Source organism: Tinamus guttatus, unplaced genomic scaffold (assembly GCF_059628265.1).
Source record: "Tinamus guttatus ecotype Peru unplaced genomic scaffold, ASM5962826v1 Tinamus_guttatus_pri_ptg000264l, whole genome shotgun sequence".
NCBI lineage: Eukaryota > Metazoa > Chordata > Aves > Tinamiformes > Tinamidae > Tinamus > Tinamus guttatus.
This window is the reverse complement of record NW_028288798.1, coordinates 1,179,388-1,197,469: the sequence shown is the minus strand read 5'-3', so window position 1 is coordinate 1,197,469 and position 18,082 is coordinate 1,179,388. Positions and strand designations below refer to the sequence as shown.

Genomic DNA, 18,082 nt, shown 5'->3' with positions numbered 1-18,082 from the left:
GCACCTACCAGGCTCACCCAGGCTCAAACACAGGTGCAAGCTGCACAATTTCTTCAGCCCTGCGGCTCAATTACGCGCCATGGTGGGCACACAGGAAGGGCTCGGGCCTATGGGCTGTTGCCCGTGACGCTGTAAACACAAACTGTTCCCACGAGCAGCCGAGCGAGCAAGACGTTGCGCGAGGCCAGCAGCCTGCACAGAGCTGGGGCCCCCTGCGCCGCAGTGCCATGGTGGCACACACAAAAGGGCAAGAAGCAAGACTGTCACCTTTGTATGTCTGTAAATTCGCCTCTAATCTTCCTTGGGTCATAATGAAAGATCACAGGCAGCCAAAGTAATTACATTTGGGCCATGTTCTCTTTGCCTCTGGTTTCTGAGCCTGGGTGGATTTTCAAACTTTTCCCCTCACACTGTCATTACTGCAATGATACCTTAATGCACAAGACAGTTCTCTGGGTATCACAAATTTAAGAAGTGTGCCTTAAACACAGGCAGACCCGCGTTGCTATAATGCCCCGCTGCTCGTGGCCGGCACTCGAGGCCGACGGCACCCGCCGCCTCCCCGCGGCACTGCCCGGGCCGCTGCAGGGGTGGCGCGGGCGGCCATGTTGTGGCGGGCCCAGGGGGCGCGAGGCGAGGCCGGGCGGGATGGCGGCGCCCCGCGGGCACCTGCAGCCCGGGAGAGCCCGGGAGTCCTGGGCGGCCCCGCGGGGGCGGATTACGGCGCCGGGGTTTTGCCCCGTCCGGGGTTACCCGCGCTGGGCGAGGCCGGTGCCGGTACCGCGCTCACGGAGGGGTTGGCGAGGGCGGCGGCGAGGGCGGGTGGGGGGTGAGTCACGGCGGCGGCTCCACCTGCGTTACTTAACCGCGGTCAGGCCGCCCGCGCAGCACTTGGGGCTGCGCTGCCGCCGTGGCCGGGAGCGGCTCCTCCTCCTTCCTTATCCTCCTGCTGACAGGGCGCTCGGCTGAGGCGAGGCAGCTACTGCATGAGCCTTTGCCTTGGGAGCGAGGGAAGAAGAGCCAGCGAAAATGCCGAAGCCGGTGAGCGGGGCCGCACCGGGGGCTCGGCGGGGGAATCGCGTTGGGGCTGCGGCTGCCTCTGCACGCAGATCCGCGCGGGTGGCGCTGGCGCGGGGAGGGCGTTTTCCTGCCCAGAAAGCCCCGAAAAGTTGGAGCTCCGCGCGGCGCTTGAGCGGTGCCGCGGGAGCCCATCGCTCATAAAGGGGGGGAAAAACCCAAAATCTCCAGGACCGAAGTGGGAAATAAATAAACAAATAAAGCCTCGCTTAGGCAGAAGCCACGGCCGAAGCGGTTTAACGGCTTTGCTTAAGCCGCGGTGATGGCGAGGGCGCCTAAGGGACCGGCCGCCCTGAGGAGAAGAGGAGCCTCGGGAGCCGTAGCTAGAAGCGACCACCTGGCTTATTCTGTTTTCTGGAATATTTTCCTGTGTTGGCAAAACAGACCTCTTGGGAGGTTCCCCCTTCCTTTGGATGCTCCCACTGAGAGCGAGATAGCAGAGCAGTGCTGACTTGCTCTTAAATATTTATGTGCTTTGTGCATTTATATGTATAAGAAGCATGTGTGTTTCCCTGTAAACGTGTAAGACTTTTCATTTTTTTTTTGTTTGGTGGTCTTATAAAGCTGAATCTCAGGGCCTCTTAATGCACTGCTCTGCAGTGCTACAGGTGGAAACCTGTTACTGATCCCTATTGCTTGTTATCAGGGAAAAGGAAAACATGGAAAGCCTTCATTTCTTCTCTTTTTTTTTTTTTTTTATTTCTTTATTTTGTATATTGAACATACCTGGCTCCCCTTTCCTTTGTCTCCTTCTTCTGTCCTGTGTCATTGCTGTTTCCCCCAGTTACAGGTATGCTTTAAAGAAAAGAAAAAAAAAAAAAGGCAACAACTACGAAAATAACTGTTCTGTGGTTAGAAACAGTGATTCTTATGAGGGACTGGCTACCTAATATAAAGTCCTGAATGGTCACTGGAGAAAACATGTTTTTGAAACTCTGAAGGGCATAATTGGACTGTATTATTGCTGTTTTTTTTTTCTCCCTTTAATAAGGTAATATTTCTTAAAATGCAGTGTAGTGAAGGACTTGCATTATTATTAGGCACATCTTCATGAAAAGGGAGTAAATAAACTTATCTTTGAGGTAATAAGCAATTAATGTTTTGTCATTGTAACATTTATCCTCTTTCAGAAAAGAGATGCTTAGGTTAACTTACTTTGCAATCCGGCAATAAAAACTAATGCGATCATTTTAAGAACCATATCGTTAGTTTCCCCTAGATGTATTTCAGCAGTAGGGGTGTATTACTGCAAATAGAACTGTCTACTGAAAAGGCCCTTCTGCAGACTGGAGTAGAAAACATAATTTACCAAGCAATGACATACAACTGTGTGTATATGTTACCTGCATTATTATCTATTTGCTAATTATGCAGGCTGCCTTCCATGGGATAATCTGAATAGCAAGAATAATCTGAAGTCTTGGTCTAGGATTATTTCATACAGAAATGCATGGGTAGATGTGGAAAAATATTTTAATCTGCTCTAAAGAGGGAGGGGGGGGAAAAAAAGAGGGGATAGGGTGAGGGGGGGAAACATGGCCATGTTAGTCTTTTTACCTGGCCTAGTTATGTTCATATTTCCTTGTAGATGCTGATATGGCTGCTTCTCTTGTTGGCTGACTACCCAGGGACTAACACAGAGACAAAAGGGTGATAGGTGGATGGTGTAAGCCACAGGGGAAGGACAGTTGTCAGCTGTACTCTGATAACTTCAGAGACATGTGACCTGCTGGCTGGGATTTATGGACAAGACGGCGTGGCAATATCTTCTTGTGTAGTATAAGCACCTTTTTTTGAGATTTGTACGTAAGATGCTTGTCAGTATTGCTAACTGCCACCTTGATGTAAATGGAGGGGGGGGAAAAAAAGCTTGCAGAGAGTACTAAAATAAAATGCATTGTTCAGCTGCCTCTTTCAAATTGAGGTGATGAATTTGAATCCTTCCCAACCTAGCTCATTTGCTGTTAATACAGCTAAATGGGCTTCCTCTCCATTTGCAGGGCCGAGTGAGAGAGAATGACAGCCTCTGGCATGTGTGAAGAGCAACAGTATGAACTCTGAGAGCACAGGGAGGCTATCTTAGTTTCTCTTGAATATTTGACATGGACGCTCAATATTTATTTTCTATGCTTGTTTGCATGTGCTTTTTCTGCTTGGCATAACTAAACGTGTTGCGTGCAGATTTCATGCTGTGCTATGGGTGAAGGCTGACAACATATCAGGATTTAAGATGAAAATCGTAGATTTTGTGATCAATAAGTAAAACTTTGGCAAAAAGAAAAAGGCACTAAATTAAATCTTTGTGGAGCTTTTGTTTTAATGAATAAATAGATACTCAAGCAGAGCTTACACATTTGCTTGTTTATTCTTCATTATCAATCAGGAAGGGCATTAACACTAGAAAAGTAGTGATCTTTTATTCGAATACTGAAGACTGTATTCCAGATTATGTGGCCACATTTAATAGTAATGACTTGGATTTTTCTGATGCATGCCTCAAAATCAACTGTAATGGTCCAGAAAATGATTCTAAAATAAAATACTTAAAATAGACACTTTCAGGTAGTTTCAGTTTGCAGTTTGGTGTGAGCATTCTGCAGAGTGTGATAGTAGGAAACTAGTAAGATTTCTTCAGTAGTCTAAAGTATGTGAATTTTGGGGGGGATACAAATTCATGTATTTTCAGCCGAGATTACTGCATTTCATCAACAGTTCAAGTTTCCATCTAGTGTAGAAAGTGATAATTACATTATACAAATGGTAAGTTGTTACATGGGGAAATTCAAGAGGTGTCATCTTGTCCAAGTCTATACTATGTGAAAATAAATGCTAAATAAATATTTTCCTTACCAACCTTGTATTCTTTTGCGTTACTGGAGTGTCTCTGCTTGTTGCATTTTCCTTGGGTGTGTATGATGATCTTTTTGTTTAATTCATTAAAGGTATAGAAAGGACAGCATTTTAGCTAAATCGGGTCTTTTTGCAAAACCGCGGGTCTAAAACTGTGGCCAGTACTGCGGGACTAGGGACTGGTGAACATTACTTACAGGAGGAGAAGGAAACATGATACCTGTTCTATAGCCCTGTTAATTTGATCTGACCTATCAGTATTCTTTGTTACCCTTTTCAAGGTACATTTCTTCTTTCCTCTTAGAAGTGGGGGGAGAGAAAAGAAAAAAAAAAAAAACAACTTAGACTGGCAAGCAATGAGTTTAGCTTTATTTAAGCTGCAGTAGAGCATTGGGTGTAGTGTCACACGAGTATGTGGTACTTGTGAACAAGTGAAACTGTTCAAAGAGGACAGCGATAAGCGCAGTCTGGCACGGAGAACACGTGGATAATATCAAGAGGAAACCTTATCTAAAACTTTCTGAAAACAGGCAATTAAAGCTGAGCATACTAATGAAACCTGGTAATGTGCAGCTACTGGGTTGTTGTTGCAGGGGTCACTGTATGGAGAGGATTGTGGTAATGGTGCCCTACTTCAATAGCTGAATTTGTGGGGATATGAAATAGAAGGATGTAGGTAAGTTAGGGATAGGATGACTGCCTTGTCCATGAGAGCTGCAATGCGTGGGATTTCTTTAAGGAAAGGCACTAATACGAGGTGCTGTTAAGCTACTGCATTGAACATAGGTTGCAGTTTCCATTGTCCTTGTACATGGAAAGATGAACCCACAGCAGAACCCAGAGATGGGTTGGGTTTGGGATGACTAGAGGCAGAAAGCCTTGTTTAGCATGTTTTTCCAAAAGGAAAGGAAGAGCTGTTTTGAGCAGAACTTTTGATATTGGAGCCCTTATGGTTCTTGCCCCTGCTGGTGGTCTTGGGAGACTGTTATAAGACTTAACAACCCTTGAGATAAAGCTTGGCAAGGGCACAACTTAATGTAGCTGCCTGTAGGAGCAGGGGACAGGAGTTGATGATGCAGAATGTTTTTGCCAGTCCTGTTATTAAAAACAAGCTAGTGCACTTGGCATTAAGCAGTTAGACAAGTCCTCCATACCTGCTTGATGGTGAATTATATATGAATTCTGGAAAAGAGCTGGAAGCAACATGCAAGCCTTCAGCCAGACCTCTGGCACTTGCAAAGAGCTTATGGCATTAGAATGGAACCAGTCTGCCGTAAAGCAGCCAGTAAGGAGGCAGGGGTAGTGCCAGGCATTCCTTCCGAATGGGCTCAATAACTGCGCAGATTGCCCAAATCTGTCTGGCCTATTGACAGTGTGCCTTATAACTGCTGAACATGAAACTCTTCACGGGACAGTTTTTAATCTTCCTTTTCTTCAAAGAAGATTGCACTGAAAATGATTTTTTTTTCATATCCTAAAGCTCATAATAAATCTCAGTTTCTTATTTTTGAGTGCTCATAATTTTAGAAGCATAATATTACTATGGATGACATTAATTAAAAACACTTAACTTGTGGATAGCTAGCTATAGGTTAGCCTGGAGTAAATTTTTATCCTTTCCATGTAAGGTTTGACTGCACCATCAAGTGATAACGTTTGGTGTGCTTAACACCAGGAATTGTATGCTCTGGTGCAAAGTGGAGGGATGCTTACGTTTGCCCTGTTTAAATACTCCCACTCATGGCTGCAAAAGGAAGGTAATGAATTCTATTAATAGTAGATTTGGGGAGTAGGTCACAGATGACTTATATTTTTAAGAGAATTAGCTCATAATGGTGCTTAAAACCAAATTAGTGTATGGGCTGAGTAAGTAAGTGTTTCTGAGGTCAGTTTGTTCTAGGATGTTAGCTGCTGCCGAGAAATCAAGTGTGGTAACCATTGTGTTAGTCACTACTTAAAGAATTTCTTAGCCTTCTTAAAGGGCAGAGGGTGGAGATAAGCCTTTCTGCTCTTCTCCTTCCCTCCCCACTATGACCATCCTTCTCTATTCACTAAAAAAAACCAAGCTGTAGTGGGTCAGGACCCTGAGAATAAGACTTCTGGATGGCCACTGAACATTCCTGCATCGATGATATTCCTTTTTGGCACCTTGTGTCCAGAGAGCTTTATGCGCACTGTAAATCCCATAATCATTCGGTTGACCTTGAAGGGAAGCAGTGCTGCCTAAGATCACTGAACCAAAGTGCGTGCTGGTAAATAATACATTATAGCTGCTTTGCCTGCTCCCTTGGAAGCCTCATTTCAGCACTGGGTAACTTATAGGCTGTGAGCAGTGAAGTGCAGCTCTTTGCTGAAGTGACTTAAGTTGCAGGCATTTTTCTGAGGAGAGGAGGACCCTTTCCTCTTAGGAAAAGGAGAAAGTAACTGTGCCCCCTCTGAGCTGAGCCTTGTCTCGTAACTCACAATGTAACAGCTACCTGTGTTGCATGCCTAGTTCTTTGGATCCAGATTTTATTTCTCATCCTCGACCCTACTTCTCAGTGGCAAAATGACATAACTTCTTTGCATCTGTGCTTACCTTCAGGAGAATATGACTAGCAGCCATGTACTCACCTAAGACTGAGCTGACACTATCAGCTGTCAATTAAAAAAAAAAAAAAAAGTTTAAGAATTAAAATGCAGGATTCCTCTTCTGAGTGAACAAGAGAAATCTTACTGCTTGGTGGCTAGCAACTGTTGCATGTGCATGCACGTTGTGTAACTCCAGTGGGAGAAATGCTGAGATCCCCTACACAAGGTAGCCTATAGCCCTCTGCTGCCCCTGAGATGCAAAGATAGAATTGCCTTATTTGAAAGAACTGCAGCCAATTGCTGATGCACAAATTATGTGATGTGAATTGGCAGGTGTTTGCTTATTGAAATTCATTGATCTCCATGTGGGAGAGAATAGCTTTTCCCTTAAAAGCTAGTATAGTCTTGCAGATGCACTTTTGAAAGTTGTTTTTTTTTCCTGCTCCCAGCCCAATCTATATATGTTTTGGGAATCACTGGTGCATTTTTGTTCCATTTCCATACTTCAATAGTGAAGAGCCTGTGGCAAGCTTCATATCAGAAGGGATACAATCCTGATGCCATTTTATGGATCGGAAGGGCTGTCTTGCTGATCTTTCCAGACAGTTTTCCTGTCAGTATTACCTATGATTTCTCAAGAGCAATTCCTTTGTGTTTAACTGCTATTCCAGGACTTGTAAGGGCCTACATTTATCTGGGGGCAAACAGTAGCTGTTGCAAACTGTTTAAAGTACTTTCCTGGAAGCATAAACACCAAAAGACATGGGACACAGATCAGGCTGATCTGCAATCGCAGGTAATCACATCATACAATCCCACTCATAAATTTTGCAAATGCTTTGCAATATGTCCTAGGGAAGCTCTTAGGATAAAGCGAAGAGCTGACTGTGAAACAGGTTAAAACTGTGATTTATCCAGTCAGCAGGTCCCATTGTGACAAACATTCATAGCTGGAGCACAAAATAAAAGTACATTGTTGCATTGGGCAGCCAAGTTCGTTACACTGCAGTGCACTTTCCCTGCTATGAGAATGCAGGTGTCCCTGCCAGGTCAGGCGCAAAGCCCCTCTCACCTGGCCTCTGGTGTTGGCCAAAAGCCAATACGTAAGGAAGAGGATTAGAGGGTATGCACTGCTGTTCTTGTTCTGAGATCAACATGTTGGATGCTGGAAGTTTCTATATACAGAGTTACTGAATCCCTTGCTGTGGATTTGTCCAGTCTCCCCTTGAAACCATGCGAACTTTGGTATCTGCTGTAGGCTGCAACAAAGGCTTTTGTAGATAACCTCACACTATTTGAAAGCTATCTACAAAACTCCTTGCTGCAGCATTATTTGAAAAACTCATTTTTCTTGTTCTGAACTGATTGAGCTTTGATGGCCCCTATTTATTTCATTGATAGAGGCAGTCCTTATCCTTGGTCTTTATCTACCCTATCTGTGTCACTCATGACTTTATATGCACTTACATCCTAACCTCAGCTAACTTTTTTGCAAGTTCAGAAGTCTTCACCAGCCTAGTTGCATCTTGCATGGAAATCATTCTGTACCCTTGAAAAACCTTGATATTTTCTGGTTCACTTCTGACAAAAACTTCCCTTGCATCTTGTGGTGTCTGCACCAGGGAGAGGAGCTGTTGTTCCCTTTCAGACTCTCAGGCATAATTCTTAGAGGAAGTCCGTCATAGCTTCTCCTTGCGTTTCTATTTCCCGCCCCCCAAATCTAGCATGCCAGCCTGGCTTCTCAGAAGAATAATCTGTGTGTGTGTGTGTGTGTGTGTATATATATATATGTGTGTATATATATATATATAGCCAAAATAATGTGGCTTACGTTGTTCATACTGGGTCTACCAGAAAAGCATGGAATGTTTTGTGCTTGTAGGCTCTGTTGTTACCTAGTCTCAAGATGAAAATCTATCAGATCTTTGACTCTTCAAAATTAGTCTGGGACTTTTCATACATATGCACTGCTCTTTAGAATTGGCATTGCTTCATAAGCATCAGAATAAGAGACACCAGTGTTGGGGTCTGGATTCGTGGAAAATCTGAGGCTGTGATATTTTCACTTGTATTATCCACATCTTTAGACGGTGGCCTGGTTTGAGAGTTGGTACTGTGAAGTGCAACCTCTCCGTAACTTGCTTTGTACTTATGCTTTCCAAACAGAAGCATCAAACAGGGGTATGAAATTTTTTGGATTATAGATATTGGTTACAATGTTTCAGTTATGGATTATGGTTCATATTATGGATCAGGACTAAAAATTATTCACCTTTGTTTTCTTTATGTGGACTTGTGTTACTTTATGTAGCTGATTGCCATAAGTATTCAAGAAGCTAGTTGGCTTTAAAAGATTCTGAAATTGCGATGAAATTTAGGATCTTAAACCTTGATATTATCTACAGTTCACCCCATGATGACACCTCTATCTTGTGCAAGACGACAAAGGACAATCCGATTCCTTCGTGACACTGAATGACTTTGTGAAACAAAGCTTGTTTGTGGATCAGTTGTGGGGGTTTTCTTTAAACGTCACATGTAAAGCCTTAGTCTTGCAACTTCATTGTGTTTAATGGGATGCAACAGCTGTCATGACAAAACAGTCTGGGTATGAAGAAGCTTGATCCAGTGGCCTGCAGTTTCCATCTGTATTTATCCCTTGGATATAAAGGATGGATTGTTGCTGCAGGCTGCGCTTGGATCACTGCTGCCCCGCGCCGTGGTGCCACGCCCTGCTGGAGCTGCCTGCGCGGCTCGCAGAAATAACTGCCGCCCGCATGCAAATACTCCTGTGCTAATGGGATACACTGCACAGCATCGGGGGGCCCTGAAACACCTTAGTTTTGTTTTTCAGCAGAACACCTTAAACCCTCCTATCTCTACCTGAACCTGTGTTGAAAATGAATTATTCTAACAGCCCCCAGAGAGAATAAGATTAAGTATTTTGTGTGAAAAGTGCCTGGGGTCTCTAATTGTAAAGGGCTTGGGGCCCTTCAGACGTTACTTACTTACATTGCTTCATGCCTTGTTAAAACCTAGGGAAATTCTGCCTCAGTTTTTAAACTTCTCTGTCCCTGGAGTCAGAATGATGCAGTCTGTGGGGAAAGAGGCGGGGGAGACTTTAGAGAAAGATTCTCCTCTGAGGAGAGCCCTGGTTGGCTTTTACAGTTTCATAGAAATATTACTGGTAATGGTACAGAGCCAATCAGAGGCAGAGAATGCTGAAAGAATATTTGAAACTGAATATGTCCTTTGGTTCATAATCAGGTCTCTCTGATTTAGCACGGTATGCTGAGAAAGCGGGTTGCTTAAGTCAGTGCAATGTGCTTGTGTAGATCTGGTCTGGTCACTTAAGTGCATGTTAGTGAGGCACTTGAGGCTATTTTGCTGTGCTGCCACCTCTCTGAAACACACAACCTTGGGCAGGTAGCGCTGGAAGTGTTCTGGTATGAGAGGAGAGGAGGTGCATGTGCTTCATGCCGAAGGGCTCTTGCCCTTCATACGCCTCTTCCGCAGTCTCAAGAGTCAGGAATCAGAGTATCCCACAAATGTCCTCTCGTTTTAGCTTCTCAGAGATAGTGTTATGGAGAGTCTCAAAAAAAAAAAAAATCACTCCAAGATAGGGTCAGGTGCAAGCTATGTTGTCTCAAGGTTGTATGGAGGGAATTATGCCTGAGAAATAAGATTTTTTTTTTTCATCTTCGTTGACTTAAGAGTTGGTGACTATTCACTGTAAACATTTCATGTTTCAAATGACTCCCTTTTAGAAGGGATCTGTAATCAGTGACATGCTAACAAACCTCATTGTTTCACACAGTTTAGGAAAGAAAAATACTGACCTGCATTTAGTGCTAACTTCCCTTGATTAACTTTTGCCCCCTTCCGAAAAAGCATCCAAATTTTCATAACAGCATTCCAGTTGGCAAGTTGTCAGGCAAGCAGAGCAGAATAGCCACCTTCTCCAAAGCTTCCTGTGACAAATATGCTCAAGAATGCAATGTTTCCTTCTGTGTAATAGCATCACGCTGGGAAATACGATGTTTGTCCAGGGATTACAACAGACCACATCCTTGTCTCCAGACCTGCTGTAGCCCATTGTTTGCCAGCCTGTAATTTGTTCACTTGTTTGTCTCTGGCCCGTTCTCACCTCCTCCAGTGCAAACCTTCTAAGTATTTTTCTGACATACCAAGATCTTTGAATCCTAGCCCGGGGCTCCTAAACAGTTTGTTTCTAGTTTTTGGCTGTGTGCAGAGTTGTAAGTGTTCTCTGTCTTCCCAGAGATCCTGGAAATACTTAACTATATATTCTTACTCTCATCACCCACCCATCCCGCTTCCAGACCTTGGTCAGCAAAGGTCAGAACATGTGTCCCTCAGACACCTTGTAGGTGTTTTGAAGGTACCTCATAGGTGCTGAATCCATCTGAGAGGGAAGCCTCCCTCTAGCAATCCTGCAGGACCAGGTAGAATTGATATTGGCTTAGAACTGATGAAACTCTTTGCTGACTGACAGATGCCATGCAGAATTTGGGTGCACAACTTGTTATTCAGATATGGTAATTTCACATGGCTCAGTTGTAGGTACCTAGTCTATGCCATATGGGGCAACATCAAATATTTTACTAGATTAGGCTTCATCCATTAGGCAAGTTATCCTGTTGGAAGAAACAGAGCTGGCTCTAGGTGCTGTGGTCTTGACTTGTTGGTGTTTATTAAAACTGAAGGATAATATAATAAATTGATCTCATAGCTCTCCAGTTCCTTGAGTCATTTAAGCCACCTCTTCTCCCAGAACTATCCTCTTCCTTCTTCAGGCTCTGAACTGTAAGGTATTGCCTTCAATTGCTTGTAGAAGACAAGGAAATTCAGACACTGAAGTGTCAGCAAGAAAATTCTGAGGGCTGGAGCCTGTAGGCTTTTTCCCTAATAGAAATGGAGAATTTTCCCAAAAGAGTTTCCATGCGCTGGGACTACATTTATGCTATCAGTTTGCAGTCCAGTATCTATCATCAAACAGAGTTGTCAGTATGGTTTTCTTTCTTTAGTGTTGGGCCTGTAACAAACACTAGTGCATAAATTGTAAATGAACAGAGAGCAGTTTTAGTGCCGTTCCTGGGGCCGCTACATGAAATCACTTTTCCTATTAGCAGAAACCTAATCAGCAAACACGTCTATAAACAGGTTTGGTTGCTAAGGTTGAAATGGGATTACTTTGCCCATCCAGGTGTATCGTAAAGTCTGGAGAAAGCTTGTCTGTTATTTCTTACAGCTGCAGCAGTGTTGCTGCTCGTGTGGTGGAAGAGCTGATCTGTGCGCAGCTATGCAGAAGCGAGAACGTGAGCCATGCTGACTGCTTCCAGCTTGCTCTGGGTTGCTGTTAAGGCCCTGTGCCCGTGTGCTATACAGATAGTCTGGACACATGCAAGAAGCCCTGCGAGGAGAGTGTAAACTTACTTTGCCGTGTGTGCTGAGCAGGTGTGGCACTTAGAAAACCCTGTGCCCTCCGTGCTACGTGGTTGATCTATGTACGTGCGCTAACCACTCACCTAGGATTGCAGATATCCAGGGACTGCAGAAAGCAAGCATGCTTATCTGTGTTTCTCCATTATGGCAGTTGTAATTGCCAAAGCTTGGAAAGGTATTTCCACAAGCATTTGCATTTGCAAGCCTGCTATTTAAGAGGCTCTAGTATTTGTCCCACCTTGGGAAGAGGAAGGAGCCATTCCTGAGCATTGTCTGAGGTATTTAGAGCTCCATAATGATAAGGATGTGGCCATAAAGTACTGGTTTCTCCTGTTGTGTGTGTGTAAGTTGGTATTTACTGCCTTTTATCTTATGGATTCAGTGGAAATAAATTGCACAGTATTTTAAAATGACACAACTTCATGGTTTCACTGAACCATATTATGATGCAAATGAACTTGAGGGCAACTGGATTTCACAGAATCCAGAATCACAGAATGGTTGAGGTTGGAAAGGGATGTCTAGAAATCATCCAGTCCAACCCTCCTGCTCCAGCAGGGACACCGAGAGCACAGGCACAGGGTGGCACAGGGTGACATCCCAGTGAGTTTAGAAGATCTCCAGAGAAGGAGACTCCACAACCTCTCTGGGCAGCCTGTTCCAGGGCTCTGTCACGCTCACAGGAAAGAAGTTCTTCCTCACATGGAGATGGAACTGCCAGTGTTTCAACTTGTACCCATTACCCCTTCATGCATCAGAACATGAAATGCCCAAACATGGCTTACTGGGTATGTAGGCTGAGTTGGACATGGGATTCCTGCCCTGTCCTCCTTTTCCCCTTCAGTGCAGAGTGTTTTACACTGAAGCAGTCAAAAGTCAGGAGATGGATGGTCAAATCCAAAGATACCATATTGGCAGTAACTAGAAGCATTCTGAACCATAAGCTGTAGCACATGTCAGGACACTGTACAGATACAGATTTGACTGGTGTCCAGCATGCCAGGGAATAGTGCATTTACGTGAGGAGGCAAATAAAAGGTGGTGTCTTCTTGGATGCCTACCTAGGCCTAGATCTTCAACAGAGAATATGCTGCCAGTCGCCTCCTTGAAAGGCGATGTGGTAAGGTAAAGTTTCAGCCAAACCTGAGCATTCTGGAGGTGTGGGATTAATGTTCAGTAAAGGTCCATGGAGTAAGTTCTGCAGTTTATTTTCCCTCTTATGGTTCATGTGTTTGTTTGTTTGCTTTTGCCTCCTTGAGAGACAATGTTTCCTGAATGCACTTTTCAAATGGCATTCTTAGTTTTCCAGGCTAGATGCTTGTGTGGTGCAGAGTTTCTGAAACGCTGCTCTGTCCCATGGATCGAACTGCTGATTCAGCCTTAGAAGAGATGATCTAATAAGTGCAAGACATGAGGGCATTGCTAAAAGCAAGAAAGACTCTATTCTAACCACTCTAATTTCTAGCCCAAAGCTTTCTGCATTATCTAAACTATATTCTTAAGTTCTCTCCATTTCCACCTTTCATTTTAATTCTACTCTCACAATTGGTAACCTAAGTAATGTTTCAGCCAAACGTGAACAGTCTGAAGTTGTAGGTTTAATGTTCAGTAAAAGTCTGTGGAAAAAGTTCCACATTTTGTTCCTTCTTTTTTTTTTTTTTTTTTTTTTAATATTGCAATTGGCATTGCCTCTCCAGCAGCATGGCTTTTTTCCCCACTTTGGATCAAATTTATTAGCAATTTTATGCATTGTAGGAGGACGATGAAAACCTTTATGCTAAGCCCTATATGTTAGAAAAAATAATGTTTAGTACTGCAAAAACAAATCTCCTAAGGCCCTAGTTCTTATTCATTTCAAGTATGATAGTCCTGGGCATAAAAGTATAATCAGAAAGCTCACCACATCAACCTACGAAATAGGAAGTTATACTTTACCATCTAAGATTTATCGCCTATTACGTGCATTAAAAACCCTTGTGTATAACTGTCACACTATTTTTTTTCCTACCCGTGTTCTGAAACAATAGCTGCTTTCTTTCTGGTTATGGCCGCACTCTTAGTCCTGGGATACCGCCAGGATTTGCTAGGGACCTTACACGTGGCCTGCCTTCCCTTCCCTAGGGTAAGCAGGGTTTCACCAGCGGAAATTATCTTAACCATCTTGCTCTTTTTGTTGCTGATAGTAATTACTTTGAGTTGTTCCCTGTCACTCCCCAGCAGTATCCTGAATTGTTTATCATCCTGGGGTTTGATTTAATTGCCTTGTTTCATATGATCTGAAATGAATGCAGCCTTGATTGCCTCTTAGCCTGACAGACATGAAAGCATCTTCAGATTCTCTCTACCAGGGTTTTAAGTGGTTTAAGCTCTGATTGCCTACTGCATTACTGTCTCTTCTGAGGCCAAAATTTTGGGTGGAGTGGTTTTAGGAAATCCATATAGAAATGCTATCAAAAACATAATATTCTTGTTGAACTCATGACTTATATTTTGAGAGGAAAAGAAAGAGGCTTCAGTGTGTAGGAAGGAGACCTACGCAGGCCTACACAGACCTACACAGGAAGGAGACCTCCAGGATTTTCCAAGGCACTCTTCAAATAATTGAAATTACAGTTATTAGGGATGTCCTCTCTTCTCTGCCTGTTATATGGCTGGTGGCTTGTCTGACCGCACATCAGGGAATTCCTCTTTATTCTGCTGGTCATTCAGCCCCTTTGAGAACACAGAAATTAATTTCTCCTGCAGGTCCCAGGTGTCCTTGGAGGCTTTGGCATCTGAACTCTATCTCCCCTGCTATCTTCAAAATGCTGTTTGGGAAAGGTTTCTTTTTTAAGGCATGAGGAAGATGCTTCAGTGTACTACCATGCTTCCCCTTGGATCCCAAATGCTGTAGTTGGGGCAGCTGGAACAGGGAGCTCTTAGAAACCAGCATACTCTTTATCTCTCCCCAACCTCCCCCCATTACTAAAATGAAGATTGCTGGTTTTTTTTAAAAAAAAAAAAAGGAAAAAAAAATAAGAGCGAGAAGATTGTTTGATTTGTTCCTTCCTTGCAAGTGGTTGTTGCTTTTGTCACCTGATTAACTGCTACAAACTACTTCTCATCACCAGTTAACCCTTCTTGGGTGCTGCCTCCAGTAGTAGCTTTTCTCTTTGTGCCTGCTTTTGCCATTGCAATAAATCTTCTTATGGTGCTTATTCAAAAGCAGTGACTGTTAGGGAGCCCTGCTATCACGTATACCCATAACTGCTGTTTTTATGAGCTGGGTAGATTTTTGAGTGTAAGAACAAATGTTTATCGGATCAATGCTGATTGCTTGGTAAAAATAATCTGCAATCTTTTGCCCTTAAAAACCTCATATTAATCCCATCTCTAATATAAATAGAGGTTAAATGGTAAATCTTAAATTTAATTTAGTCATTAGGGCACTCTGTAATCCAAGGCGTTACCTGCAAGCAATTTTGCTGCCCCCTCATGGAAACCCTTACTTCAAGGGCCTCTAGACCTAGAAATAATCAACTCTAAAATGTCTTCTCAATTAGCCAGAAACTCAATCCAATTCTTTGCTGATTAGGAAAACCTGCAAAGCAATCTGGATAAGCCAGAAAACTCAGTGCCCCAATTAAGTATACCAGTGTGATAACAAAAATCTAATTGGGGCTTAAGTGTGTACATTGTAAAGGTTAAGGTAGTGCATCAAAGCATGGTGGCTCTATTGTACGCAAAGGTGCTGTGTTAACACTGAAAAGTAGCTTTCCGTTCTTCTTAAACAATGCTTTTTGTTTTTCTCCTTAGATCAATGTTCGAGTTGTTACTATGGATGCAGAGCTGGAGTTTGCTATCCAGCCAAATACTACAGGCAAACAGCTGTTTGACCAGGTCAGTAAAGGGTTGTTTTGGGCTCTTGTTGCTTAAGCCTAAAGTACATTTCAGGCTGTAGTGTTTGTCTTTTTTTAAGACCAGATTCCAAACCTACCTCTTCCCCTGCCTAACCAACTTCCCCCCACCCTGGACCCATAACCTTCTAATCAAAGGGCTGTGGTACTAACTACAGTCTCTACATTCCATCATCGTAAAATAAATAAGCAAAAATCCCCACAGGTATGTTATGTTCCAGTGGTACCTTTCTTCCTAACAGTACTGAGTGATAAAGTGTTACAAGGTATTTTAAAATGTCTAGACAACATAGGTATTGTGCAAAAATGCACCTCCTGCTTTGAAATTCACCTTAACTTTTGTTTATTTATAAGTCCAAAGCTGAAATGCCCTTTAAAGTGCCTTAGATTCAGGTCTTAAAATGGTTGATGAAGGTGGGTATCGCTGCATTCATTCAGAAATAGATCTGAAGGTAGCTGCTTGCCGTAGGTGTTTGCAAAGTATTAGGCAACCAGCCTAGTGATATAGCCTGAGTTTATGATATCCATACAGAAACTATAGCAACGCACCTTGTAAGAAGCTCCTATGTGGCAGGACAAAGCAGAGACCTGGCCAACCTCCCTACAGGGATTCCCAGGGAAGCTGAAGTGCAGGACGCAAACAGCCTAGTCCATCTCCTCCCTTACTGCTGGTGTTCCTGCTACTGCATTAAGAATTATGCTGGCCTGTTTGGGGATGAGCCTGCAAAAGACCAGGTGAAGACAGCTAAGTTGAACACAGAGCACTTTCTATAAAAAATTAATATACTTTGCTTATCTTCATTATACTTTTTGTATATATATATATATATATATATATATATATATATATATTTAAGCTTGCTTTTAGATATTCCTGCTGGAACTCTTAAAATAAATAATTGATCTATGCAAACTACAATTACATTTATTAAGTAAGAAATATTACAGGAATTTCTTTGTGTTTCTCCACTTGTCTTCTGCTAGCCCTGGTAGCAAAGGTTGGTTGAGCTTTAACTCAAGTAGGCAGAGCTGGCTAAACAATATAATTTCCCTTGATTTGTCAGTAACATTCCTAATTTCAGTAAAATCAGTAACTCTGTAGACCTTATGACAACTGTGCAGATTTTCAGTGAGAACTATTTAACAAAGAAAAACAAGAAAAAAAAAACAGTGACTTCTTGGAAAGAGTGAAAGGAAATGAGATTATAATCGCTGCAGAACTCCATAGTACAAAATCTAGTACTAAAAATAGTATGTTTAGCATTAAATTTCCTGCTTTAGTTCATTTAATTATTACTAATGTGGAATGAACTTCATGCAGCTATTGGAAATTTGGTGAAATGCATATGGAATATCTGCATTATTATTGAACCTTTGTTTCCCTTCTCTTCCACACTACCCAAGACCAGAGAACTCAGGTTTTGTCTTTTGGGGATACAACAATCTGACTGAAAGCCGGGCATTTTTTTTTTTTTTTTTTGAAGGAATACCTTAGACTATATGCTGCGATGTGTCCTGTGTTCCTTGGATAAGATTTAACAAGGATTTTGCCTGTATATAACGTCTGTATCTGTTAAAAGAGTCAGTATCATTTTTTTTCTGTCAGAAGAGAAACTACTTCTTTGACCTCTAGCTGAAGAACTTGGACTCCTGAGAACAGAATAAAAGGGAGGCTGCTACAGATCCAAGATCTTTCTGTGGTTGTGACCTGCCAAAGACAGTGAGAGAAATGCTGCAAACAAGCACACTAGGGACAGAGTATCACCTCATGACAACTTGAGATGGGCTTAAAATCTGGGAGTGGAAAGGCTTTCCAGTATTCATCCTTTGTTTGGGTGTGCTACTACCTACGGGTAAGCTGTGCTAGCCCCAAACTTGGAAGGGTGAAGACAGGGAAGGTAAAGAGAAGCTGTTCTGACAGCTTCTGATCACTCCAGCCGTGCACCTCTTAGTGGAGCCTTATCTTGGGTGGAGTTTATGCTCAGATAAAGCCTATGGCAGCAACAGGTTTTCACAGGTTTGGTGAGGGGCCCAGTTTGGACTTTGCAGGGCAGGGGGAGGTAAGGGGCATTAAAGAAGCAGGCTTTTCTTGAAAACTGCAAGATGATTTCTTAGTCTTTCTGCCAGATAGCAGATTACTGGGACAGTGCCCCTGTGCATTAGTGGCTTTGCTAGTGAGATATATCCTGCACGTAAGGGTGGTCATAACTGCCTTCAGAAGGTGG

General features: G+C 42.9%; 1 protein-coding gene across 1 annotated transcript in view; it reads left to right on the top strand.

Moving 5' to 3' along the window:
- The first annotated feature begins 903 nt into the window (after window positions 1-903).
- The window catches only part of EZR (ezrin), a 34,230-nt gene continuing 17,051 nt past the window's right edge, over window positions 904-18,082 (top strand). The window contains exons 1-2 of the mRNA XM_088527204.1: window positions 904-1,041; window positions 15,757-15,840. Of these exons, the coding sequence (XP_088383330.1) occupies window positions 1,030-1,041; window positions 15,757-15,840 (96 nt within the window). The 5' untranslated portion in view covers window positions 904-1,029. The remainder of the gene's footprint in view (window positions 1,042-15,756; window positions 15,841-18,082) is intronic.